The sequence below is a fragment of the Oryx dammah genome, unplaced genomic scaffold (assembly GCF_014754425.2).
Source record: "Oryx dammah isolate SB20612 unplaced genomic scaffold, SCBI_Odam_1.1 HiC_scaffold_2, whole genome shotgun sequence".
In the NCBI taxonomy this organism is placed as follows: Eukaryota; Metazoa; Chordata; class Mammalia; order Artiodactyla; family Bovidae; genus Oryx; species Oryx dammah.
In genome coordinates, this window is record NW_024070186.1 from 46476526 (window position 1) to 46503837 (window position 27312).

General features: G+C 36.5%; 1 protein-coding gene and 1 long non-coding RNA gene across 2 annotated transcripts in view; both read left to right on the forward strand.

Annotated features, from left to right (window-relative positions):
- Nucleotides 1-27312, forward strand: part of LEKR1 (leucine, glutamate and lysine rich 1) — a 227900-nt gene that overhangs the window by 83175 nt on the left and 117413 nt on the right. The window contains exons 5-6 of the mRNA XM_040265281.1: nucleotides 1764-1939; nucleotides 17353-17538. Coding sequence (XP_040121215.1) covers nucleotides 1764-1939; nucleotides 17353-17538 — 362 coding nt within the window. The remainder of the gene's footprint in view (nucleotides 1-1763; nucleotides 1940-17352; nucleotides 17539-27312) is intronic.
- LOC120868695 lies at nucleotides 26752-27175 on the forward strand. The gene is made up of 2 exons (XR_005722281.1): nucleotides 26752-26851; nucleotides 27131-27175. It is a non-coding gene; the product is annotated as an uncharacterized LOC120868695 (long non-coding RNA).

Genomic DNA, 27312 nt, shown 5'->3' on the forward strand with positions numbered 1-27312 from the left:
TGTGCGACCCCATAGATGGCAGCCCACCAGGCTCCCCCGTCCCTGGGATTCTCCAGGCAAGAACACTGGAGTGGGTTGCCATTTCCTTCTCTAATGCATGAAAGTGAAAAGTGAAAGTGAAGTCTCTCAGTTGTGTCCGACTCTTAGCGACCCCATGGACTGCAGCCTACCAGGCTCCTCCGTCCATAGGATTTTCCAGGCAAGAGTACTGGAGTGGGGTACCATTGCCTTCTCCACCTGTGCTATATAGTAGGACCTTATTGTTTATCTGTTCTATACGTAATAGCTTGCATCTGCTAACCCAACCTCCCAATCCATTCCTCCCTCACCCCACCCTTTCTTTGACTGAGGAACCCCTATGGCTTTTGGTCACTCACATAGACCTTAGTAATTGACCACACAAAATGACACCACCCTTCTTCCTAACAAAGGCTAATCTTTCAGCCTTTGTTTTACATCTGTCCTTTCTACCTCTTTGCACAAGAGATGATCACATCTCTTGCATGTGTTTTAGTCTCTGTGACTGCACTCCTACTCAGCTATGTACACACTCAGGTGTCTCCCATCCTAACAAACTATTCTACTGTGGATCTTCTTTCTCTCCTTGTTGCCTCAGTCAAGGTTCTTGATTGCACATAACTATTTCCTCATTTCTGCTTTACTGCTCAGTCTTTTCCTACCTGACACCTTTGAAATTGCCAAAGGCCTCCTCAATACCAGGCATAAAGGACTGTTCAGCCTTTATCTGAGGACTAAAATACTGACCACTACTCTTTCTTTAAATTCTCTTACCCCTGACCTTTCAGACATTATCCTTTTGTTTTTGTTTTTTTCCTGACACACTGATTGCTCCTACCTCGTCTCCTTTGAGAGATTCTTTTCTGTTTTATTCCCATAAATATTGGTGTTGCCCAGTATTTTATCCTCAGTACTTCTTACTTCTTTATCCCTCAACTGAGTGATTTTTTTTCAATCATTCATTCATTCATCAGTATGTATTGAGTATATACTATGTGGTAGGTACTGTGCTAAGTGCTAGGGAGACTGTGATGAACAAGACAGACACACTCTCTGCATAATAGGTCTTAGTCTACTTAGGGAGATAAATATTAACAAAATAATTAACTGCCATGGCTTCAGTCCTCTTCTTTTTCTGATAACACTCAGATCTGTTTGCATCTTGCCTGATCTGTTAGGTAAATGTTAGCCAGGACATCTGAAGTAATAAAAATCACTGGGATGACAAAACACATGTGGTTACTTTGAGTTGTGGCATTTGATGAAGCAGAAGCACTGGATCAGTCACTTAAAAAGTTTCACTTATTATTACCCCATGTTTTATACTGCTATAGGGCCATAGCACAGGAAGAATGCTGTCTACAAATGTGAGATTCTCTTTTAGGCTCAGTGACTGAGTCACTTTTGACTTAATTTTCTTCAAATGTTTGCTGTTAATTTTTAAAGAATAATAGAAAAAAATGTATAAGAGGATAGTTAGCCATCTTTATTTAGAGTTAAAAATAACAACAGAATGGAAATGAATTGGGGTGATCATATTACCTCAGTCTTTCTGGAATATCCTGTTTATATGTTGTCTTGGCATAATGTAGCTAGCACCTCCTTTCACTTTCAAAATTGTCTCCATTTGAGTGGTTAGATTATATGGTTACTGTAAAACCATTTTTCAAAGAAATTTTTAAAAAAATATTTGTTATTATGCCTGCTATTTTTTTAAATCCTAATTTTTCTTTACTACTTTACAGTCAGAGATTGACGGAATACAAATATTTCTGGACTAAGGCTCTTGCATTACTTACTTTTACTAAAAGGGAGCTAAACAGTATTAAAAATGAAGTATATGATCATTTAAAAAACTGGACTTCACTGAAGAGAGAAGTTTTTCTACAAATTAAATCAATAAGTGAAACAGCCTTGACAGGTTTGTTAATATATTTAAAATATAACCATCCTTTTTCTGTAAATTGTACATCATAAGTAATAGAATAATGATATTTCATTTTATGTGACGGGAATTATGATTAATTTTAAACCTATTATTTCTTTAGATGACCATTAAAATCTATTCCAACCCCAAAATTCAATAATTATAAGCCTGATCCAAGATAAGCTCTGATATGTCAGTCTTGAACAGTGGCCGGAAGTCTGGTTATTCCTGTTAAATGTACAAATTTGTATTTTAAAACTTTATCTTCTGTTAATGACTGATCATATTAGATCTAATTAGATCAGATTTCCCACAGATAACAATTATAAATTCTGGACAAAATAGCTACTTGAGAACACTGGAGAGTGACCAAGTCTAAACACATGGAAAGAACATTAAAAAAATTGAAAGGAGGTCTATAACTGTTTGAAAAAAGCCAATCTAAAAAGTCCATAGACTGGATGATTCCAACTATATGGCATTCTGGAAAAGGCAAGACTGTGGAGATAGTAAAGAAATCAGTGGTTGCAAGGATAAGAGGGAAGGATAATAGGTAGGGCATGGAGGGTTTGAGGACAGTGAAACTATTTTGTATGCTACGGACCGCGCAGAAGCGTGGCCAAGAGGGGCTACCCCTCGCCCAAGGTCAGAGGTGGCGACCGAGAGTGCCAGGTTGCATCGGCACAGAAGCGGCCGAGAGGAGCTACCCCATGTCCGAGGTTGGGGCAGCGGCTGAGAGGAGCAACCCCACTTCCCAGGAGAGGCAGCTATGTGGGCAAAGGAGGGCCAAGAGGAGCTACTCCACGTTCAAGGTCAGGAAGGGCGGCCTTGAGGAGATACCCCTCGTCCAAGGTAGGGAGCAGCAGCTGCGCTTTGCTGGAGCAGGTGTGAAGAGATACCCCACATCCAAGGTAAGAGAAATCCAAGTAGGACGGTAGGTGTTGTGAGAGGCATCAGAGGGCAGACACACTGAAACCATACTCACAGAAAACTAGTCATTCTAATCACACTAGGACCACAGCCTTGTCTAACTCAATGAAACTAAGCCATGCCGTGTGGGGCCACCCAAGGCGGGGGGTCATGGTGGAAAGGTCTGACAGAATGTGGTCCACTGGAGAAGGGAATGGCAAACTACTTCAGTTTTCTTGCCTTGAGAACCCAATGAACAGTATGAAAAGGCAAAATGATAGGATACTGAAAGGGGAACTCCCCGGGTCAGTAGGTGCCCAATATGCTACTGGAGATCAGTGGAGAAATAACTCCAGAAAGAATGAAGGGATGGAGCCAAAGCAAAAACAATACCCAGTTGTGGATGTGACTGGTGATAGAAGCAAGATCCGATGCTGTAAAGAGCAATATTGCATAGGAACCTGGAATGTCAGGTCCATGAATCAAGGCAAACTGGAAGTGGTCAAACAAGAGATGGCAAGGGTGAACGTCGACATTCTAGGAATCAGCGAACTAAAATGGACTGGAATGGGTGAATTTAACTCAGATGACCATTATATCTACTACTGTGGGCAGGAATCCCTTAGAAGAAATGGAGTAGCCATCAAAGTCAACAAAAGAGTCCGAATGCAGTACTTGGATGCAATCTCAAAAACAACAGAATGATCTCTGTTCGTTTCCAAGGCAAACCATTCAATATCACAGTAATCCAAGCCTATCCCCCAACCAGTAACACTGAAGAAGCTGAAGTTGAATGGTTCTATGAAGACCTACAAGACCTTTTAGAACTAACACCCAAAAAAGATGTCCTTTTCATTATAGGGGACTGGAATGCAAAAGTAGGAAGTCAAGAAACACCTGGAGTAAAAGGCAAATTTGGCCTTGGAATGCGGAATGAACCAGAGCAAAGGCAAATAGAATTTTGCCAAGAGAACGCACTGGTCATAGCAAACACCCTTTTCCAACAACACAAGAGAAGACTCTACACATGGACATCACCAGATGGTCAACACTGAAGTCAGATTGGTTATATTCTATGCAGCCAAAGATGGAGAAGCTTTATACAGTCAGCAAAAACAAGACTGGGAGCTGACTGTAGCTCAGATCATGCACTCCTTATTGCCAAATTCAGACTTAAATTGAAGAAAGTGGGAAAACCACTAGATCATTCAGGTATAACCTAAATCAAATCCCTATGATTATACAGTGGAAGTGAGAAATAGATTTAAGGGCCTAGATCTGATAGACAGAGTGCTTGATGAACTATGGACTGAGGTTTGTGACATTGTACAGGAGACAGGGGTCAAGACCATCTCCAAGAAAAAGAAATACAAAAAAGCAAAATGGCTGTCTGAGGAGACCTGACAGACCTGACAAGTAGCTGTGAAAAGAAGAGAAGTGAAAAGCAAAGGAGAAAAGGAAAGATATAAGCATCTGAATGCAGAGTTCCAAAGAATAGCAAGGAGAGATAAGAAAGCTTTCCTCAGCGATCAATGCAAAGAAATAGAGGAAAACAACAGAATGGGAAAGACTAGAGATCTCTCCAAGAAAATTAGAGCTACCAAGGGAACATTTCATGCAAAGATGGGCTCAATAAAGGACAGAAATGATATGGACCTAACAGAAGCAGAAGATATTAAGAAGAGGTGGCAAGAATACACAGAAGAACTGTAGAAAAAAGAGCTTCACAACCCAGATAATCATGATGGTGTGATCACTCACCTAGAGCCAGACATCCTGGAATGTGAAGTCAAGTGGGCCTTAGAAAGCATCACTATGAACAAAGCTAATGGAGTGATGGAATTCCAGTTGAGCTATTTCAAATCCTGAAATATGAAGCTGTGAAAGTGCTTCACTCAGTATGCCAGCAAATTTGGAAATCTCAGCAGTGGCCACAGGACTGGAAAAGATCAGTTTTCATTCCAATCCCAAAGAAAGGCAATGCCAAAGAATGCTCAAACTACTGCACAATTGCACTCATCTCACATGCTAGTAAAGTAATGCTCACAATTCTGCAAGCTAGGCTTCAGCAGTACGTGAACTGTGGACTTCCAGATGTTCAAGCTGGTTTTAGAAAAGGCAGAGGAACCAGAGATCAAATTGCCAACATCCGCTGGATCATCAAAAAAGCAAGAGAGTTCCAGAAAAACATGTATTTCTCCTTTATTGACCATGCCAAAGCCTTTGACTGTGTGAACCGCAATAAACTGTGGAAAATTCTGAAAGAGATGGGAATACCAGACCACCTGACCTGCCTCTTGAGAAACCTATATGCAGGTCAGGAAGCAATGGTTAGACCTGGACATGGAGCAACAGACTGGTTCCAAATAGGGAAAGGAGTATGTCAAGGCTGTATATTGTCACCCTACTTGTTTAACATATATGCAGAGTACATCATGAGAAACGCTGGACTGGAAGAAGCACAAGCTGGAATCAAGATTGCTGGGAGAAATATCAGTAACCTCAGATATGCAGATGACACCACCCTTATGGTAGAAAGTAAAGAGGAGCTGAAAAGCCTCTTGATGAAAGTGAAAGAGGAGAATGAAAAAGTTGGCTTAAAGCTCAACATTCAGAAAATGAAGATCATGGCATCTGGTCCCATCACTTCATGGCAAATAGATGGGGAAACAGTGGAAACAGTGTCAGACTTTAATTTTTTGGGTGCCAAAATCACTGTAGATGGTGATTGCAGCCATGAAATTAAAAGACGCTTACTCCTTGGAAGAAAAGTTATGACCAACCTAGATAGCATATTGCAAAGCAGAGATACTACTCTGCCAACAAAGGTCCATCTAGTCAAGGCTATGGTTTTTCCTGTGGTCATGTATGGATGTGAGAGTTGGACTGTGAAGAAAGCTGAGTGCTGAAAAATTGATGCTTTTGAACTGTGGTGTTGGAGAAGAGTCTTGAGAGTCCCTTGGACTGCAAGGAGATCCAACCAGTCCATCCTAAAGGAGATCAGTCCTGGGTGTTCACTGGAAGGACTGATGCTGAAGCTGAAAGTCCAATACTTTGGCTACTTCATGTGAAGGGTTGACTCATTTGAAAAGACCCTGATGCTGGGAGGTATTGGGGGCAGGAGGAGAAGGGGATGACAGAGGATGAGATGGCTAGATGGTATCACCGACTTGATGGACATGAGTTTGAGTGAACTCTTGGAGTTGGTGATGGACAGGGAAGCCTGGTGTTATGTGATTCATGGAGTCTAAAAGAGTTGGACACAACTGAGCGACTGAACTGAACTGATAATGATGAATATGTGTCTTTATACATTTTGTCAAAACCCATAGAACTAGATCACTGAAAGTGTACCCTTAATGTAAACATAGATTTATGATAATGATGTGCCAGTGCAGGTTCATTAATTGTAAAAGATGTACTACTCTGTGGCAGAATGTTGATGGTGGAGAAGCCATGCATCTGTCGGGGGCAGAGAGTATATGGGAATTATCTGTACTTTCTGCTTAATTTGCTATGAACTTAAAACTGATTTAAAAAAATATATTATTTTTTTAATTAAAAGAAGAGAATAGCACTGGTTAAATTCCTTATTTGTTGTTGTTTGTTTTGGTGTTTATTAAATGACTGTTAGATTGAGGGCAGTGTACAATCTAATCCATGCAGGGATGCTAAAACTTTGACAAAATTTGTGTCTTTTTGGTTTGAAAACTTGTGGACAGCTATCAAGGCAGCCCTAGCTTTGAGAAGTGAGAGGATACCCTCAAAAAGAGATAGAAAGAGAGAGCTCAACTTTCGCTTATAAATTCTTGGCCCAGATCTCTGGCTTATCCCTGAAATACATGTACACAAGGAAGACTTTAAACAGCTCATCTAAGGTTAAACAGACGTTACTGCTACTTACCCTAAGGGGAAACAGTCTTAAGTATTTGAGTTCAGCCAAGTAACTACTTGTTAAGGCAAGACTACTAGAGTGGGTTGTCATGCTTTCCTCCAGGGGATCTTTCTGACCCAGGGATTGAACCCACGTCTCCTGCATTACGGGCAGATTCTTTACCTACTGAGCCATTGGGGAAGCCCACTAAAATAAAGCAATACCAAAAAAAAAAAAAAAAAAAAATCAATACTCTAGAGGAACGTAATAGAATCCAGCATCTCCATAACATAACATCCACAGCATTTAGGATACGATCCCAGACCACTTGCTCTGGGAAGAAATGGAAAGATGGCTCGTACTCAAGAGTAGACAGTCAATACAGACCAGCCTTGAACTGGACTAGATGATGTAATTAACTGACTAGGATTTCAAATCAGCCATTAACTATGTTCAGTGACATAGAGGAAAATAAGGTAATAATGAATGAAAGTATAGAAAATCTCAGCAAAAAACTATTAAACATTGGAAATTCAAGAATTTAAAAATATAATATCTAAAATAAAAATCTACTGGATAGACTTTTATATCATATTGTGATTACCAAAGAAAGAATCAGTGAACTTTAAGATAGATCAATTGAAATTATTCAATTTGAAGAAGAGAGATACACATTGAAAAAAATGAACAGGAAAGGATTAAAATATACTACAATTAATAAGTATCAGTAAATATGAAATTCCTTTTACCTTTAAATTGAAAATTATATATGCTCATTTAAAGTTAGAATTATAACACTATATTGTGGGGCTTATAAAGTATTTTCATTTAACTTTTAACATATGACAACCAGAGCATAAAGAACAGAAGGATGGGGTAATAGATCCATATAGTTGCATGCTTTTGTATTTTATGTGACATGGTGCAGTATTCAATATATGTAGACTAAGAAGTTAAGGATGTATAATCCATACATCAACCACTAAAAGTGAAAGTGAAAGGGGACTTCCCTGGTGGTGCAGAGGTTAAAGCGTCTGCCTGCAATGTGGGAGACCTGGGTACAAACACCAAAAGCTATTAAAAGGATAATAATAATGGAGAATTAACATCACCCGACTTCAGATTTATTATAAAATCACAGTAAACAAGTCATTGTAATACTAGCATATGAATCAACAATAGATCAGTGAAACAAAATAGCCTTGTAAATGACAACTGTTGATATGACCATTTTGCTTTTGACAAGGCACCAAAATAATTCAATGGGAAAAGAAAGTCTTTCAACAAATTGTGCTGGAATAACTAAATACTGATGTGGGAAAATATACTTTGACTCCTATATCACATTGTACATAAAAATTAATGCAGGATATATCAGGGCTAAATATAAAAGCTAAAACAAGGAACACCAAAATATCTTCATGAATTGATAGTAAATGAAGGTTTCTCAGAGAGGACAGAAGTAAGAACTACCCCCAAAATTGATTAATTAGACTTCATCAAAATTAAAAACTTCCACTCATCAATAGATGCCATTAGGAAAATGAATAGGTAAGTCTCAGACAGAAAATATTCAAAAAATCTGTGACAAAGGACTGCTGTCCAGATTACATAAAGAACACCTATAAGTCAATAGTAAAAGGACAAACAATCCAATCAAAAATGCCTAAAAGATTTGAATAGAACACTTTACAAGAAAAGATATACCAATGACCAATAAGGACATGAAATGGTACTTAGCATTATGAGTCATAAGGGAAATGCAGATTGAAACCAGTGAGATAGCTGTACATACCCACTAGGTTAAAGTGAAAAAGACTTGACGGCAGCAAATTTTGGTGAACAGGGCAATGGAAACTTTCATACAAATTGGTCAAAGTATAAAATGCTATAGTCACTTTGAAAAAAGTTCTGATAATTTTTTTAATAAAATTAAAGATACATCTGTCTGATGACTCTGAAATTCTTCTCTTTGGAATTTATCATGTCCCATAAATGAAAGTATATATTCATAAAAATATTCAACAACTTTATTCAGGCTTTATTAATAGCCTTAAATTGGTAAAAGCCTGGAAGTACATCACTAGAATGGATTATTTAAAAATAAACAGCAACTGAACAAACAATGGAAAATAAAATGGACTACAGTAATGCAGTAACCTGGATGAGCATCAGAAATATTACGCTGCTTATACAAATAATCACATATTGTAAGATTCCATTTATATGATGTTCTAGAATAGGCAAAACTGATCTACAGTGATCACCAGATGGTCAACACCGAAATCAGATTGATTATATTCTCTGCAGCCAAAAATGGAGAAGCTCTATACAGTCAATAAAAACAAGACCAGGAGCTGACTGTGGCTCAGATCATGAACTCCTTATTACCAAATTCAGACTCAAATTGAAGAAAATAGGGAAAACCGCTAGACCATTCAGGTATGACCTAAATCAAATCCCTTATGATTATACAATGGAAGTGAGAAATAGACTTAAGGGCCTAGATCTGATAGACAGAGTGCCTGATAAACTATGGAATGAGGTTCATGACATTGTACAGGAGACAGGGATCAAGACCATCCCCATGGAAAAGAAATGCAAAAAAGCAAAAAGGCTGGCTGGGGAGGCCTCACAAATAGCTGTGAAAAGAAGAGAAGCAAAAAGCAAAGGAGAAAAGGAAAGATATAAGCATCTGAATGCAGAGTTCCAAAGAATAGCAAGAAGACATAAGAAAGCCTTCTTCAGAGATCAATGCAAAGAAATAGAGGAAAAGAACAGAATGGGAAAGACTAGAGATCTCTTTAAGGGAACATTTCATGCAAAGATGGGCTCAATAAAGGACAGAAATGGTATGGACCTAACAGAAGCAGAATATATTAAGAAGAGGTGGCAAGAATACACGGAAGAACTGTACAAAAAAAGCTTCATGACCCAGGTAATCATGATGATGTGATCACTAATCTAGAGCCAGACATCCTGGAATGTGAAGTCAAGTGGGCCTTAGAAAGCATCACTATGAACAAAGCTAGTGGAGGTGATGGAATTCCAGTTGAGCTGTTTCAAATCCTAGAAGATGATGCTGTGAAAGTGCTGCACTCAATATGCCAGCAAATTTGGAAAACTCAGCAGTGGCCACAGGACTGGAAAAGGTCAGTTTTCATTCCGATCCCAAAGAAAGGCAATGCCAAAGAATGCTCAAAGTACCGCACAATTGCACTTATCTCACACACTAGTAAAGTAATGCTCAAAATTCTCCAAGCCAGGCTTCAGCAATTCGTGAACTGTGAACTCCCTGATGTTCAAGCTGGTTTTAGAAAAGGCAGAGGAACCAGAGATCAAATTGCCAACATCCGCTGGATCATGGAAAAAACAAGAGAGTTCCAGAAAAGCATCTATTTCTGCTTTCTTGACTATGCCAAAGCCTTTGACTGTGTGGATCACAATCAACTGTGGAAAATTCTGAAAGAGATGGGAATACCAGACCACCTGACCTGCCTCTTGAGAAATCTGTATGCAGGTCAGGAAGCAACAGTTAGAACTGGACATGTCACAACAGACTGGTTCCAAATAGGAAAAGAAGTACGTCAAGGCTGTATATTGTCACCCTGCTTATTTAACTTATATGCAGAGTACATCATGAGAAACGCTGGACTGGAAGAAACACAAGCTGGAATCAAGATTGCTGGGAGAAATATCAATAACCTCTGATATGCAGATGACACCACCCTTATGGCAGAAAGTGAAGAGGAGCTGAAAGGCCTCTTGATGAAAGTGAAAGAGGAGAGGGAAAAGGTGGCTTAAAGCTCAACATTCAGAAAATGAAGATCATGGCATCTGGTCCCATCACTTCATGGGAAATAGATGGGGAAACAGTAAAAACAGTGTCAGACTTTATTTTTGGGGGCTGCAAAATCACTGCAGATGGTGACTGCAGCCATGAAATTAAAAGACGCTTACTCCTTGGAAGAAAAGTTATGACCAACGTAGATAGTATATTCAAAAGCAGAGACATTACTTTGCCGACTAAGGTCCGTCTGTCTAGTCAAGGCTATGGTTTTTCCTGTGGTCATGTATGGATGTGAGAGTTGGACTGTGAAGAAGGCTGAGCGCCGAAGAATTGATGCTTTTCAACTGTGGTGTTGGAGAAGACTCTTGAGAGTCCCTTGGACTGCAAGGAGATCCAACCAGTCCATTCTGGAGGAGATCAACCCTGGGATTTCTTTGGAAGGAATGATGCTAAAGCTGAAACTCCAGTACTTTGGCCACCTCATGCGAAGAGTTGACTCATTGGAAAAGACTCTGATGCTGGGAGGGATTGGGGGCAAGAGGAGAAGGGGATGACCGAGGATGAGATAGCTGGGTGGCATCACGGACTCGATGGACATGAGTCTGTGTGAACTCCGGGAGATGGTGATGGACAGGGAGGCCTGGCGTGCTGGGATTCATGGGGTCTCAAAGAGTCGGACATGACTGAGTGACTGAACTGAACTGAACTGAACACTAGTTCTCTCAGAGGGGAAGATTGACTCAGGAGGGGCATGAAGGCACTTTTTGTGGTGATAGTAATGCTTTCTATTTTGACAGAGGTTTGGGTTACACGATGGATGCATTCTTCAAAACTAATCTAATGATACATTGAAGGTTTGTGTATTTCTTTGTAGGTAAAATTTCATTCAAAAATTAGAAATCTATATTGAATGATAATTAATAATGTGTTTAGGGAATCAAATATATTGCCTTATCTTGAAATGCATAAAAATGTAAGATGAATAGATGAGTAGCTATGTGATAAAGCAAATATAGTAAAATGTTAATTGAAGAATCTAGGTGTTGTGTATATTTGGTTCAATTCTTCCAACTTTTCTGTGTATTTTAATTTTTATTTTTTTTAGTTAAATATCAATGAAAAGAAAGCATCTTAACTGTATAAAAACTTCAGCTAATTTTGTTATATGATGTGTGCCTTTAGAGGGGAGTTGTGTATGACAGTATAGTACTCCTAAATTTTTTACTTAATTTTGAGGATTAAATTTAGACAAATAAAGATAACTATTATAACAACCATGTTTACAGCTGCAAAACTAACAATTTTTAACATTTTACTTAATTGTTTATACTTTAATATGTATGAAAAAAGAAAAGTGAAAGTCACTCAGTTGTGTCCAACTCTTTGAGACCCCAGGAATATACCGTCCATGGATTTTCCAGGTCAGAGGAGTGAGTAGCCTTTCCCTTCTCCCGGGGATCTTCCCAACCCAGGGATCCTGCATTGCAGGTCGATTCTTTACCAGTTGAGCCACAAGGGAAGCCCAAGAATACTGGAGTGGGTAGCCTATCCCTTCTCCAGGAGATCTTCCTGACCCAGGAATCAAACCAGGGTCTCCTGCATTGCAGGTAGATTCTTTAGCCAACTCAGCTATCAGGGAATCCCAAATATTTAAATGTAAATGGAGAATCCCATGGACAGAAGAGCCTAGTGGGCTACAGTCCATGGGGTTGCAAAGAAGCAACTTAGCATGCACGCAGAAATCCTACCAGCAGGGCTCTTGAGTCAGACAGCCAAAGTTTACATACTGACTCTACCACTTACAAAACCTCTGGACCTCAGTGTCATCATCTGTAAAATGCACATGCACACACACGCCACAATATGCCTATGACAGTAAAAATCAAGATATGTCAGCTTCTGTTATTTTATTCTAAAATCTGTGTTCCTGCTGTTGTATTAGATTTTCACTTATCCTACAGAAATGTTCATTTGGTTGTCTTGTAGATTTTCTCCTAAATAATGTGACAAAATTAATGCTCTTCACCTATAGTTTAAATATTTATACATATATGTGGTGTACTGGTTTAGTTGCACAGTGGTGTCCAATTCTTTGTGACCTCATGGGCTGTAGCCCACCAGGCTCCTCTGTCCATGGGGATTCTCCAGGCAAGAATACTGAAATGGGTTGCCATGCCCTCCTCTAGGGGGTCTTCCCAACCCAGATCTCCCACATTGCAAGTGGATGCTTTACTGTCTGAGCCACCAGGGAAGCCCATATATATATTTCTCCATAGTGGCATTATTTACAATACATGCAAACATGTCCAAGACATGCAAACAACCTACATTTCTGTTAATAGGTGAATGGATAAAGAAATTGTGAGATATATATAACACAATATTATATATCATATAATATTATATATGATGATATTATAAATTATATATACATATATAATTGGATATTATTCAGCCATAAAAACTGAAATCCTGCCATTTGAACAACATTAATTGACCTTAAAGAAGTTATGATAAGTGAAATAAGTCAGAGAAAGATAAAAACTGTATGACATTCTTATATGTAGAGTCTAAAAAAACAAAAAATAAACAAGAAAAGCTACTAACCAGACTCATAGGAAAGAGATTAGATTTGTGATTATCGGAGGTGGGAGCGAGGGGAGGGAGAAGGGGAGTTGAAGTAAGACTTAAAACTTAACACTGCTCTATGATATGTAGGAAATTTGTTAAGACAGTAAATCCTGAGAGTTCTTATCACAAGGAGAAAATTGTTATTCTTTTTATTGTATCTATATGAAATTATGGGTATTATTAAACCTATTGTGGTAATCACTTCATAATAAGTATAGATTAGACCATCATAGTGTAACCTGAGACTTATACAGTGATGTATGTCAGTTATTTCATAATTAAATTTTAAAACTAAATATATATGTGTATGTATTTTTTTAGATCCGTACAAATATGCTCAACAAGGTATTTTTTTGAGATATAGTTGATGTACAATATTATATATGTTTCAGGTATATAACATAGTGATTCACAATATTTAAAGTTTATATTCCATTTATAGTTATTATAAAAAGTTCACTGTATTCCCTGTGTTTTACAGCATATCCTTGTAATTTATTTGTTTTGTACCACCCAACTAGTTCTTGATAAGAGTGACTAGGTTTTTGACAAGGATGCACAGTAGAGGAAAGATAGCCTAGCCTTTTCAACAAAGGCTGGATGGTGCTGAGTATCAAAGACCTTGATCTGAACTTCATACCTTATACAAAAATTAACTCAAAATGAATCATAATTTTAACTTTAAAAGATAAAGTTATTAAACATTTAGGGAAAAAGAGAATCTTTGTAACCTTGCATTCTTAGACTTAAAAGCATATACGTAAAAGGAAAAGGATAGAGTGGACCCCAGCACAATTAAGAACTTTTCCTTTGTGAAAGACCCTGTTAAAAGGATGGAAAGGCAAGTTACAGACTGGAGAAAATGCATGTCTGGCAAAGGGCTTATATCTAGAATTTTTTTTTTAACTTAATATATTTTTATGATAATTTGACTAAGCTAACAGGACTAAACAATCAGAGTCTTATCAAGGCAAATAAATTGATTGTATGAGATTAATTTTGATACTAATAATTATACTTGCATCAGGTAGCAAATTATATCACACCTACTTTAAAGCTTTAAAGTAACTTTAAAGCTAAAAACATCCATTGGCTATAAACTTGGACAATATTACATTTTATTTTATTTTATTTTTAGAGTTATTTATTTTTGGCTGTGCTGGGTTGCACACACGGGCTTTCTCCAGTTGTTGGTGAGCTGGGTGCTTGAGCTTCTAATTGCAGTGGCTTTTCTTGCTGCATAGCACAAGCTCTAGGGGCATGGGCTTCAGTTGTCGATGCTCACAGGCTCTAGACTGCTGGCTGAGTAGTTGTGGTGCACGAGCCTAATTGTCCCGTGGTGTGAGGAATCTTCCTGGACCAGGGATCAAACTCATGTCCCCTCCATTGGCAGGTGGATTCTTTACAACTGAGCCACGAGGGAAGCCCCACAAACATTTTAAACAATATACTTCTTTTCTTTTGTGATCCACACTTTTCATAAAATTGATGAAATTAGGGATAGAATAGGCCTATTTGCTTATCCTATTTAAAATGTTTGCTTCTTTTAGATGTTTTACCAGGTCTGACATTAAATAATTTAGGGCTCAAAATGCTTGCCTTTGAAGTGAAGGGAGAGGTAAAATAAACACATATTTAGGATCTTCAACTAGTGGTATATTAGAAACTATTAGAAGCTTTGCTCAGTAATGCTTTTACTCATTTAGTAGATACTTATTGAGCTTCTGTTAATTCTAGGATATTGCAGTAGAAATTATAGGAGGAATAAAAAATGAGTAAGATATTGTTCAGTTGCCAAGACGTATCCAACTCTTTGTGACCTCATGGATTGTAACACACCAGGCTGCTCTGCCCTCCACTAACTCTGGGAGTTGCTCAGATTCATGTCCATTGAGTCTATTACCTACGGCCTAAAATAACTTGCTGTCTAATAGGAGACCACATGTTTACATATGATCAGTGCCATAGAAATGGTGTAATTGGTGTAACAGATCTGGTCAGGAAACATTTCCAGGCAGAGGTATCATAACAGCTGTGGTAGATCTAACGTATGAGGCTAGGAGGAGCTTCTTCATGGGATAGTGCAAAGATAGGGAAAGCATGAAGTGGGTACAATGACCAGAATAAGTAAATCATAATTTCTGAATCCCAAATTGGGACACATAACTGACAATTATGAAGTTGTGTTAATGACAAAAGTAGGATTGAGTGTTTGACACCAAGATTGCTATAGGTATAGGGGATGTATAGTTTGCCAAGGGTGAGTTAATTGACCCCATTGTGTTTACTCTTCTAATTCCATGTTAGAAACATTGTGCCTCCTGTTAGTTTTAAAATCTTGCTGTGCTTTTCTATGTGTCAAAATATATTTCACAAATGAATTTTTATTGCAGATTCTTATTCTTTTAATATCAAATAGAAAGTCACATTGACACAAGTAGTTATTTTAGAGACAGATAGTAGTGTACACTGAGAGAGTCAGCCTGCAAACCTAACCAGTATCATTTTGGCAAACGATAAATAGGTCACAGCATGTGTGTGCTCCTCTGCAGTGTCATTCTGACTTCATCTTAGATAGATATGGTTAGGGTACGGTACAATTTATTCAGCCATAAGAAGCTACCTTTATGGCTACAAAAATACCCAGATTTTTTTAGGCCTGAAGAAAAATTGCAACCTCCTTGTTTTCTTCAACTATATTCTTTTAAAAACTCTATGTACTGTTAGTAGTTTTCCTCACACAAATGGTAACATACCCATAAATTTTCAGAAGCATATAGCTAGTCCTAGAAGAAAAAATTCTCATGTAAAGGAACCCCTGGAATATAATTGACCCCCACTTATTTGGTCTCTGCCAAATTATTTCTCTAGGTTTTCCATTTTGAGTAGGAATAAAAGTGAAGAAGGTGCCAGACCCCTTGTGTTCATGCCCTTGGTCTACTTTAAGTGCCACTTTTTCTTCCAGAAGTACTTTCTTCCTACAGAAAAACATTTTGCTTTTCTCTCCTTAGACTACATTCCTGATCCTCCTCATCCCCATCCCTTAGGGCATGCTCTCTTCTCTCTGCTCCCTTCAGCATACTGCTTTATTTCTCTTGTAACCTTTTACTGGTCATGTTGCCTCTGCAGCCATGTGTATCCCATAGAAGTCTACTTCTCGTCTTCATTGGCCCATGTGGCTACTATTCCTGCTCCAAGACCAGTAAACCAAGCCGCCTTTCTTTGACACCCTATCATACCCTAAACCAATCACATAGTCCAGGATGAGCTAAACAAGGAAGGGAAAGCCACATGAACTCTCTAGAAAAGCAGACTGTCCAGATTTTTATGTAGATCACATCTTCTTCAATTCAGTTAATTGTGGTTGTACAAATTTTATAGTATTTTTTATTATTATTGCATGTATGTTTGTATGTTTTAATGGTGATTTAAGGCAGCAGTGCTGAAAAGACTGTTGGAGAGCTTGATACTTATCATTCTGACAGATAAAATGTTCTATGCATTTCTCACAAAATTATATAAAATTAGCACATTAAAATCTACACATAATGCTGTGAAGGCATATTTTTATTAAACTTAGTCTAAGTAGATAGAGTAATAAGAAGTGATTGCTATGATGAAATTCTAGTCTCATTTTGAGGGGACAGAGTGTTATTAGAATCATTAAGATATACTAACTAATACTTTCTGCCCATAAATTTATTAATTTTAAACACTGTTTCCTTTTATTTCTTTCCAACCCACCACCTTTCTTCATAATTTATGTAGAATATAGCCTAGTTATCTCCCAGAAATTCCTCACAACCAGCTCATGCTAGGTCATTTAAATTTACTTTTCTGAATCATGTTGCCAAGAAAACAATTTAATTTCAATAAAACCCAGAACATTACAGAGATATTATGCTATTTATTCATGTGAGTATTTAAAAAGCAGGCAGGATTGTCATTTAACACAATTTAAAGGCTTTAAAAAAAACTACTAAAAGGTTTCATGTATCATTTTGCAATACAGTCTTTTTCCTCATTTCTTTTTCAGAATAACTACTAAATTAAAACTCAACTTTTTGGTTATACTCTCTATACTCTCAGAGAAGTCATCTTGGCTTTCAACTATCAATTTTCTAAAATAAAATAATCATTTTTTAAAAGAAATCTTTTATGATCCAATGTTGTCTATTTGTAAACTTTGAATTTTCTTTACAGAAATAAAGATGCTAAATAAAAGTTTGACAGTGTCCCAGAGAAACAATGTATGCCTTGAAGAGGAAATGAAAAATCTGAAGTTGTTGTCAGATGCAGCCATATTGAGATCTCAGCAGATTCAGACATCCAAACAACAGGAAGTAAACTTGCAAACCAGATGCCATGACTTGCAAAAGGAAGTACTAGGTAAAAGAAGATTGTTTTTTGCTGTCGTTAGCAACTAGCTGTAATAAGGAAATGTATAAATTTTTATTTCTCTTATAATCACAACAAAAATCTTGTTTTAACTAGTTTGTGTTATAAATATACCTAATTATTACTATGCCAATAACTGATTCTGTTATAAATGTTTGCTATCACCCATTCCTAATCTGCCATTTAGAGTGGCAAGTATTAGTGAATATAATAAAGACTTTTCAATTACAGTGAGATTTCAGGAAAACAAAGTAGGAGTTACTTTTGTATATCATCATCCCCAGTGGGTGGTGGTTTAGAATACTGAAAGCCTATACAGCATATGCTGTTATATAAGGTAAGTCCAAATTTTTAGGTGTTCCTTCATTTTCCCAAATGAAAATATTAAAAATTATGTTTTGAGAGCCTTCAACAAGGTTTTAAAGTTTTTACCTTAGAACATTGAGTATATCAGCAGTAAGGCTATGGGGATTTGTACTTTTTCCTGAAGGCAGTAAGAAATCATTGACAACTGGTAATCAGGAGAATGATATAACACAAGAAGTGTTTTAGCAAAATTAAACTGTTAGCACTGTATGGAGATGTTCAGAATATCAAAGAATTGGAGTCAGATAGCCATTTAGAAAACATGTTTGCTGGTAACCTAGTCCCTAGACCAACCATAAGACACTGAAATATCGTAGAACATAGAACACTAACATTTTTTTAAGTGGTAGTATGTACTAGGGGCTTTCCAGGTGGCTCAGTGGTAAAGAATCTGCCTGCAATGCAGGTGATACCAGTTTGATCCCTGGGTCGGGAAGATCTCCTGGGGAAGGGATAGGCTACCCACTAGTATTCTTGCCTGGGAAATCCCATAGACAGAGGAGCCTGGCAGGCTCTATGTTGTTGTTTTTGTTTAGTCACTAAGTCCTGTCTGACTCTTCTGTGACCCCATGGACTGTAGCCTGCGAGGCTCCTCTGTCCATAGGATTTCCCAGGCAAGAATAATGGAGTGGGTAGTCATTTCCTTCTCTAGGGGGTCTTCTCAACCCAGCGACAGAACCCACGTCTTCTGTACTATGCTGCTGCTGCTGCTGCTAAGTCACTTCAGTCGTGTCTGACTCTGTGCAACCCTACAGACGGCAGCCCACCAGGCTCTCCCATCCCTGGGATTCTCCAGACAAGAACACTGAAGTGGGTTGCCATTTCCTTCTCCACTGCATGAAAGTGAAAAGTGAAAGTGAAGTCGCTCAGTCGGGTCCGACTCTTATCGACCCCATGGACTGCAGCCTACCAGGCTCCTCTGTCCATGGGATTTTCCAGGCAGAGAAGCCTGGTAGGCTGCAGTCCATGGGGTCGCTAGGAAGGCTCAAATAAAATCAGAGTTAAGAGGACTACCCAGGTCTAGAGAGTAAGCATCTGGCTGAATAGACAAGGGAATGAAGGAGATCACAGAGGGCTCTCAACCTCCTTGCTGGGGAGTATTTAATGATGGAGTTCTCTAGAGAGAGAACCTAGTTTTGAAAGGTAAGTTGTCACATGAATGTGGAAGCAATATGAAACAATGCAAATTTTAAAATCAGGTATTTTAATGTCTCTTGTCAATTACTTTGTCAATTAGATTTTCCCAGTTTTCTACTGAATTATTAGAACTTTCCAACAATTTTAAGGGCAGTTTATATAGTAAAGTAATTATTTATCTTCTATATTCAATTTTTTTTAATGTATAATTTGTCTAGTGATTTTTTTCACAGTAAATTGTACCATATCAACATTTTTCTTTTTGGTATTATAAAATTATTGTCTTTTATTGTTTCTAGTTAGTCTTAGTTCAAAAAGTCCGTTTCATTTCTAGATTATACATATAGTCTCTTGGATTTTCTTTCATTTAAATCATTAATACATATGCAGTTTACCTTTTATATGGTATGAGATTTGAGGTCCAGTTTTATTCTTTCCATATGCATAGCCATTTGTGTCAGCATTGTGTATTACAATAAGTAATGTATCCTTTACCTACTAAATAAAACTACTGTCTGTCATATGGCAAAATTTCACAATGCTGACATCTATTACTATATTCTCTTTTCTGTTCCACTAATTTATTGGATGTACCATTAATATCATATTCTTTAGACTTAATAGCATATTCTCATAACTGGTAAGTCTTTCTTTGTTCTTACTTTTATATACATTTTAAAATATATTTTAAAAAATATTTGGAAGTTTCCTTCAGTTTGAACTTTAAGATCATTTATTCACCTCTAATCCAAAGACTCTGACAGAGATCTAGTAAGGTTTTTCTCTTCCAGTCTGTATACTTTTCTTACATATTCACAGGTAGATATTCTTCCACATAAAATTTAAAGTAATTTTATTCAACTCTAATCCCAACAAGAATTCTAATTGGGATTGCTTTATATTTATACTGATTTTTAGAGAGTTAATGTTTTTAGTGATAGTAAGTCTTATTAATATTATAAAAGTTTTCTCATTCAAGAATATGATATGTCCATTAACTTCTTCAAATGTTATTTTTAATGTAGTGAGCATCCTTGTATCTTTTATAATTTTATAAAAACACACTGCTGAAAAACTTTGAGGTTTAAGCAGAAATTAAAGTGAATATAAAATATCTGGACTTGTGTGGTATGAAAAAACACTACATATCAAGAATTTGTGCGATGCAGCCAAAGTGATGCTTTGAGGGAGATGTATAGCTTTAAATGAAGGAATAAACTCAACATAAAAGAAATACAATAAAAATAAGAGCAGCAGTCAGTGAGATAGAAAACAAAAATATGATAAGATAAACAAAAAAGCATTGATTTTAAAAAAATAATAAAATAGACAAACCTCTAGCAATTCAGTCACAAGAAAAGAAACAAATGAAAAATATAAGGACTGAAACAGGAATAGTAACTGCAGATGAAGAGTAAAAAGAAAAGTGAATGCTGGCAACAACTTTGAAATTTTACATGAGATGGACATATTAGAAAAATATGTCAAAAAAAAAGAAAAAGAAAAATATGTCTTACCATGACTTACTCAAAAAGATTAAATGTTCCTATAACTATTAAAGAAATCAAAGCAATATTTTCTCACCAGAAAAAAAGCTAGATTATATTTTATAAGCAATTTCTGCCAACTTTCAAGGAAGAGAGGATCCTAATTTTATACAATATTTTCTAAACAACTGAAAAATTGGAAATATTTCCCAACTCATCCTATAAGGCCAGGGTAAACATGTTACCAAAATCAAGACAAAAATATTAAAGTAATATTATAGATACATTTATGTTATAAACATCAGTATAACAATTTCAACTGTATATTTGATACTTTCAAAATATTTTGAACCACTTGAATATATTCCTCATTGATAAAATTAAATAAAATTATGTAAAATAAAACTCTTAATATGCCATTCTATTATTTCAGACTTCATAGAGGAGGACAAATTTAGGATGGATTTGCTAAAACATACATTTCATAGTTATAAATAACTTTTTAAAAAATGCAGTCCCCCCCAAATCAAAGGTTATTATTCTTATCTCTCTTTTATTTCATCATTTTAATCTAATTTCTAAGATAAGCCATTTCCTTGAATGTTTTTGTTTCTTAAAAGAACAGTAAAACACTAGAGAATGTGTCTTATATTGCATGTAACAAGCAGTTAAGGGTTAAGTCAAGTAACTGTCTTTCTATATTTGAAGAAAAGAAGTAATTTACTGACATAAGACAAGAGAAGAAAAGGAGAACATTTTCACTAACTAGGAACCCTCTCTGTGCTAGTCATTTGACTAGCACTAAGCATCTTTCATTTAATCCTCATAGTATTCTAATGTATGCATGCAGTCCTGTCCAATTCTTTGTGACTCTATGGACTGTAGTCCTCCAGGCTCCTCTTGTCCATGGGATTCTCCAGGCAAAAATACTGGAGTGGGTTGCCATTTCCTTCTCCAGGGGATCTTCCTGTCCCAGGGATCGAACCCAGGTATCTTACATCTCCTGCATTGGCAGGTGGGATCTTTACCACTATTGCCACCTGGGATCAGACACAGAGAAGCAGGCCATGGTCACACTGCTAATATTCAAATTTAGGTCCCTGTTGGGCCAAAGCTTGTTAGCTCTTTAATCATTTCACTCAGTTCCAAAAAGGCATATGAAAACACTGAACTCCTTTTCTGTGTTTAAAAAAAAAAAAAAAAAAGAAGGGGATGAATTTCCACGCTCCACTTTCCTCTTACAAAAATGGACCATTAGCTTAACAAATTTTCTCAGAATTAAAGCTAAGGAAGTGTTTTCCAAAATTGCCCGACCACAGGAATATCCAGGACTGTGGAAATTTGTTTGGCGAGATAATAAAGGGACCTATTGAAAGTGTATATTCTTTCACATCAGTTCAAACACATTGAGTATCTCCAAGATTCTAAGATGCTGTACTCTTAATAAATGCTCAAGGTGATTCCTGTGATGATGCAAATTTTGTGCCTATAAAAATGTAGAATATTTGAATTAAAAAACCTGCCAAACAATATAAAAATAGATAGAAAAAAATTTATATATGGTATGCAAAGGGTTACTATCCAATCCATATAAATAATTTATTCAAGTATGTGAAAAGACTCCAAGCAGGCAACTGCTAAAAAACAGAAACAAAATTAACACCAGAAATATGGTAAACAAGCAAGAAACATTTAATTACTAATAACTAAACAAAATTAAAAACATTCGCCTCCTTTTATATTAGTACAAAGACTTTAGTGGTAAAGCTTCTCCCTTTCTTTGGCAATAGAAAAATATTATATTTTTCTAACCCATAAAACATTATACAAAATGCCAGGCTGGATAAATCACAAGCTGGAATCAAGATTGCATGGAAAAAAGCAATAACCTCAGATATGCAGATGATACACTCTAATGGCAGAAAGTCAAGTGGAACTAAAGAGCCTCTTGATGAGGGTGAAAGCTGGCTTAACACTCAACATTTAGAAAACTAAGATCATGGCATCCTGTCCCATCACTTCATGGCAAATAGAAAGGGAAAAAGTGGAAGCAGTAACAGTTTTATTTTTGGGGGCTCCAAAATCACTGCGGATGGTGACTGCAGCCGTGAAATTAAAAAATACTTGCTCTTTGAAAGGAAAGCTATGACAAACCTAGCCAGTGTATTGAAAAGCAAAGACATCACTTTGCCAACAAAGGTCCTTATAGTCAGAGCTATGGTTTTTCCAGTAGTCATGTATGGATGTGAGAGCTGGACAATAAAAAAGCCTGAGTGCCAAAGAATCGATGCTCTTGAACTGTGTTGCTGGAGAAGACTCTTGAGAATCCTCTGGACTGCAAGGAGATCAAACCAGTCAATCCTAAAGGAAATAAACTCTGAATGTTCACTGGAAGGTCTGCTGCTGAAGCTGAAGCTTCAATATTTTGGCCACCTGATGCGAAGAGCCGACTCATTGGAAAAGACCCTGATGCTGGGAAAGAATGAAGACAAAAGAAGAGGGTGGCAGAGGATGAGATGGTTAGATAGCATCGCCAACTCAATAGACATGAATTTGAGCAAACTTCAGGAGATAGTGAAGAAAAGGAAAGCCTCTCATGCTGCAGTCCATGGAGTTGCAAAGAGTTGGATATGACTCAGCAACTGATCAACAAACCTATAAAGATGTTTGTGATCAAATAATCTCTGAATTTATGTTTAGAAAACTGCTGAAGAAATTTATTTACTTGCAAAGATCATATTTTTAATTGTGAGTGGTTGGGAATAATTTATCCCTAACTCTAATGAAATAGGTAATAAATTATCATATGCCATTACTTGGAACATTATTTAGACTTTTACAATAACAATATGAACACTGGGCATCAGCATGGGAAGCGCTGTAACTATAACATTACATACTAGAAAAAAAAATCACAAAATAGTGTATACTTTAGAATTATGTCAAAATAAGTGTGTTTATGAATAGAAACTAGAAGAGAACAATAAAGATATGAGAATAAAATTTAATGTGATGGAAATATGGGTGATTTTTCTCTTATTTAATTCTTTCTGATTATAAAGAATAAACTTTCTTAACAAAAAGAAGAAAAGTCTACAAATATTTCAAGACTCAGCTCACATTCCACCTCCTACAATTAAAAAAAAAAACAAACAACTCACCAAAATAATTCGATGCTGGTTAGCCATAGTTGTTATATTCATTAATTCCTCACTTTCATTAAGTGCAGTCCATATGCAAATCAAAGGTGCAGCTGATCTGTTCAGTTCTTCATGTAGTAGTTGTGTAGTTATAGAAGTAATACAGGTTCGTCTAAAGGACAGTGTAATTGTAGGGCAAAATAGCACAAAATTTCAAGACTAAATTAGGTTTCTGCTGCTCGTATAGAATAGATTCACTCCATGGGTAACAGCGTTCAAACTGTGTTAAGAAAGAAAGAAACCATCTTAAAAGGCTATCTGTTACCGCTCTCTTGGTTGAAACCATTGGAAATCGATAGGTCATAGTGGACAGAATCATTAATGCTTTTCTTAATTCAAGATGACAAGTACCGCTTCCTATGAACCTACCCATGAAGGGAAATAGGTTTGTTGTTTTGTTTTTTGGATTTTTTTTTTACGACAACAATCTTATTTCCATATCAAGTTCTCTATTGAAATTGTCAGAACATTTGGAATGTTTTTTAATGTCCCTCTTACTTTATCCACAAGTACCCTTGGGTGAACTGATTGCACCAACATATTTCTCTTCAATTCATTTTACAAAAGTGAATACAGTGGCTTAGGAAAGCTATAGAACTACAAGTGCAGGAAAGACAGCAAAATTTCCATCTCAGGTCTTGGAAGTATTGTATTCTCATACTTGGTACACTTTTTTCTCCCATCTAGGGTCCATGGGGGAATTTTACAGGTGTTCCCATTTCCAGTGGTCCAAGACAGCCCCTCTGCTACCCTCCTCTCAGTACCTGTTTTCTATTTGCTATAATCTGCTTTTGTCTGTGCTCACTATCCATTGACCTATATGCCAGGCTCTTACCACAACTCATCTTTTTCCATCAATTGGTGCTGGGCCGACCTTATCCTGGGAATAGCTTCATTTTTTCAGCAAATATTTATTTGGCATTAACCACATACCAGCCAACTGGCCTTATTTTCACTTTGACTTCTGGTGTGCAGATACTCTCCACCTCTTTACAGGTCTTCATGGGATGTCTGATTCCTAGCCCCACACTGGTTATATGTGCCAGCACTCTTAATTTTAGCCATTCTTAACAGCCTTTTTTTTGTCCTTTATATTAAGAACATGCTATAAATTTCTCTAGCTCCAATTTTGTAGCCATTCAAATTACTTTTACTTTCTCTACTATTTTACATTTACTTTCATAATTTTCATAAACTTCAAGAATCTTACTTCTTAGTCTGCTTACTAATGAATTAATGCGCTTAAGATTTTCCAATATCTCAATAATCATCATTGATAGCTTTTCCAGCTTATTAATATCTTTTCAGAAATCATGTCAATTATTTGAAAAGAGGAAAAACCATGCATCATAGTGAATATCTTCTCCCCAGACGAATCACTGGATTAACATAACGAACATAGCATTTTACAGTTTCTTTGGGCAGATGAAAATAAAGGCAGACTAATACTGTTCATCTCTTGACTCTCCCTGTCTTGTTTTAAAGAAGCATAATTATTTGTTCAAAGAATACAATAGAAAGTATTTAAATTCTTTTTTTTTTGATATGAGCTTTGTAAATGACTTTTTATAATTAATAATCTTAAATCCAGTTTTTAAGTATTTACATTGTTTATATTCCTTCTTACAAGTCCTTTTCCTGGCTTCTCCACAGTTGCAGAACCAGCTTTTAAGTGAGTGATAAGAATCACAATAAGGCTTTCTTTCTAGTACTAGTTAAACTTCTCCCCTTCTGTTTTCTAGCCTAATTCATCTGCTCTAGCTTCTGTCCCCTATTTTTTCCTTCAGAGCATTCAAAGGTTTTACTATTAATTTCCCCTGTGTCTTGCAATCTCTAATTTCCTATCACTTGCACGTTTATACTGTGTCTTCTTATTATTTATACTCTTAGTTGTTCCTAAATCTCTGTTAGCTTCTCTCTCTTAATAAATGAATTAGCATGTTATACTTTTAACTAGCATGAAATATTTTTTATATTCTGAATTTTTTAAACCTGTGCTGTATACTGTGTCATTACTCTGTGTATTTATAAATAGAATTTAAAAGTTCTAATATTTCATATAAATATTTTTATTTTTACACTGACACTTTTTCTTTTAAATCACCATTGAACAATTTCAACCCTAATTCAAGTATATAGTCTTTATGATCTTTACTTTTCTACATAAAAACTTTTCTTTGTTTGGCCCACATTTTCCCTTTGTCTTTTGAAACATAAATGCTTGCAAATGTAAGTTCATATGATAATTCTAGTCCATGTATTTGATAGTGGTATAAAAGTAAATCATAGGTACTAATTAGCAGCTTAATCTTAATGCCAAACTTTCATCTTTTTCATAGGAAAGCTTATAATATGAAATTTTAGAAGCTAAATTCTCAGTTCCCTTTTAAAGATTTATTTACATAACTTCTGTAATTTTATGTTTAGCTTAGCTCACACTAATATAATTTCCAAATGCATAATTTATCTCAATTGATAATACTCCTCTTAGAGGTCATTGTGACCCACAAACCCATCCATTTAAATGATTTTCCTTCCACCTAGTAGAATAGAATGTCCTTTACTTTTTGTCAGCAGTCACAAATATTAGAAGACAGAATTCAGATAAATCACTTTAGCATTAATGTTCTTCCTAAAATTTATTTGACCAACTTTAAAATTTATTCCTAGTGAAAACACTTTTGGGTATTTTTTCTCTCAGGAAACTTTTTGATGTAATAAATAATACATAAGTATTTTACTTAAATTGTTTTGCACATATGTTTTAACATCCTAGTTGAACTTTTAAAGAATAGCCTTATTGAGAAATATCTTAAATATCATAAAATTTATGCATTTTAAGTGTACAAATTCAGTGGTTTTTAGGATATTTACAGAATTTATGACCATCACTATGATCTAATTTTAGAACATTTCTATAACCCAAAGGAACCTCCTAGTCATTTATTTCCCTTGCCCTCCTGCCCCTCCCCCACAAGTCATTCTGTATAGATTTCCCTATTCTAGACATTTCATATAAATAGAATCATATAATGTGATCATTTAACGTGGTCTTTGTTGTCTGGCTTATTTGACTTAGCATAGTGTTTTTGAGTTTCATGCATGTTGTGTAAGGTATGCTGCTGCTAAGTCGCTTCAGTCGTGTCGGACTCTGTGCGACCCCATAGATGGCAGCCCACCAGGCTCCCCCGTCCCTGGGACTCTCCAGGCAAGAATACTGGAGTGGGTTGCCATTTCCTTCTCCAATGCATGAAAGTGAAAAGTGAAAGTGAAGTCGCTCAGTTGTGTCCGACTTCGCAACCCATGGACTGCAACCTACCAGGCTCCTCCATCCATGGGATTTTCCAGGCAAGAGTACTGGAGTGGGTTGCCATTGCCTTCTACATGTGTAAGGTATAAGTTCTACATTCCTTAATTAGTAGCTCCTGTGTTAAATTGGAAAAAAAAAAAAAGAGTGACATGGTTCAGTTTAAAAGAAGTACTGATTCAGGGGTCAAACACTTCTGCTTTCTGGCAAGTTTATGCCTTTTATAGGACTTCTGAATAAGTTATCAATTTCTTTGACTCAGTTACTT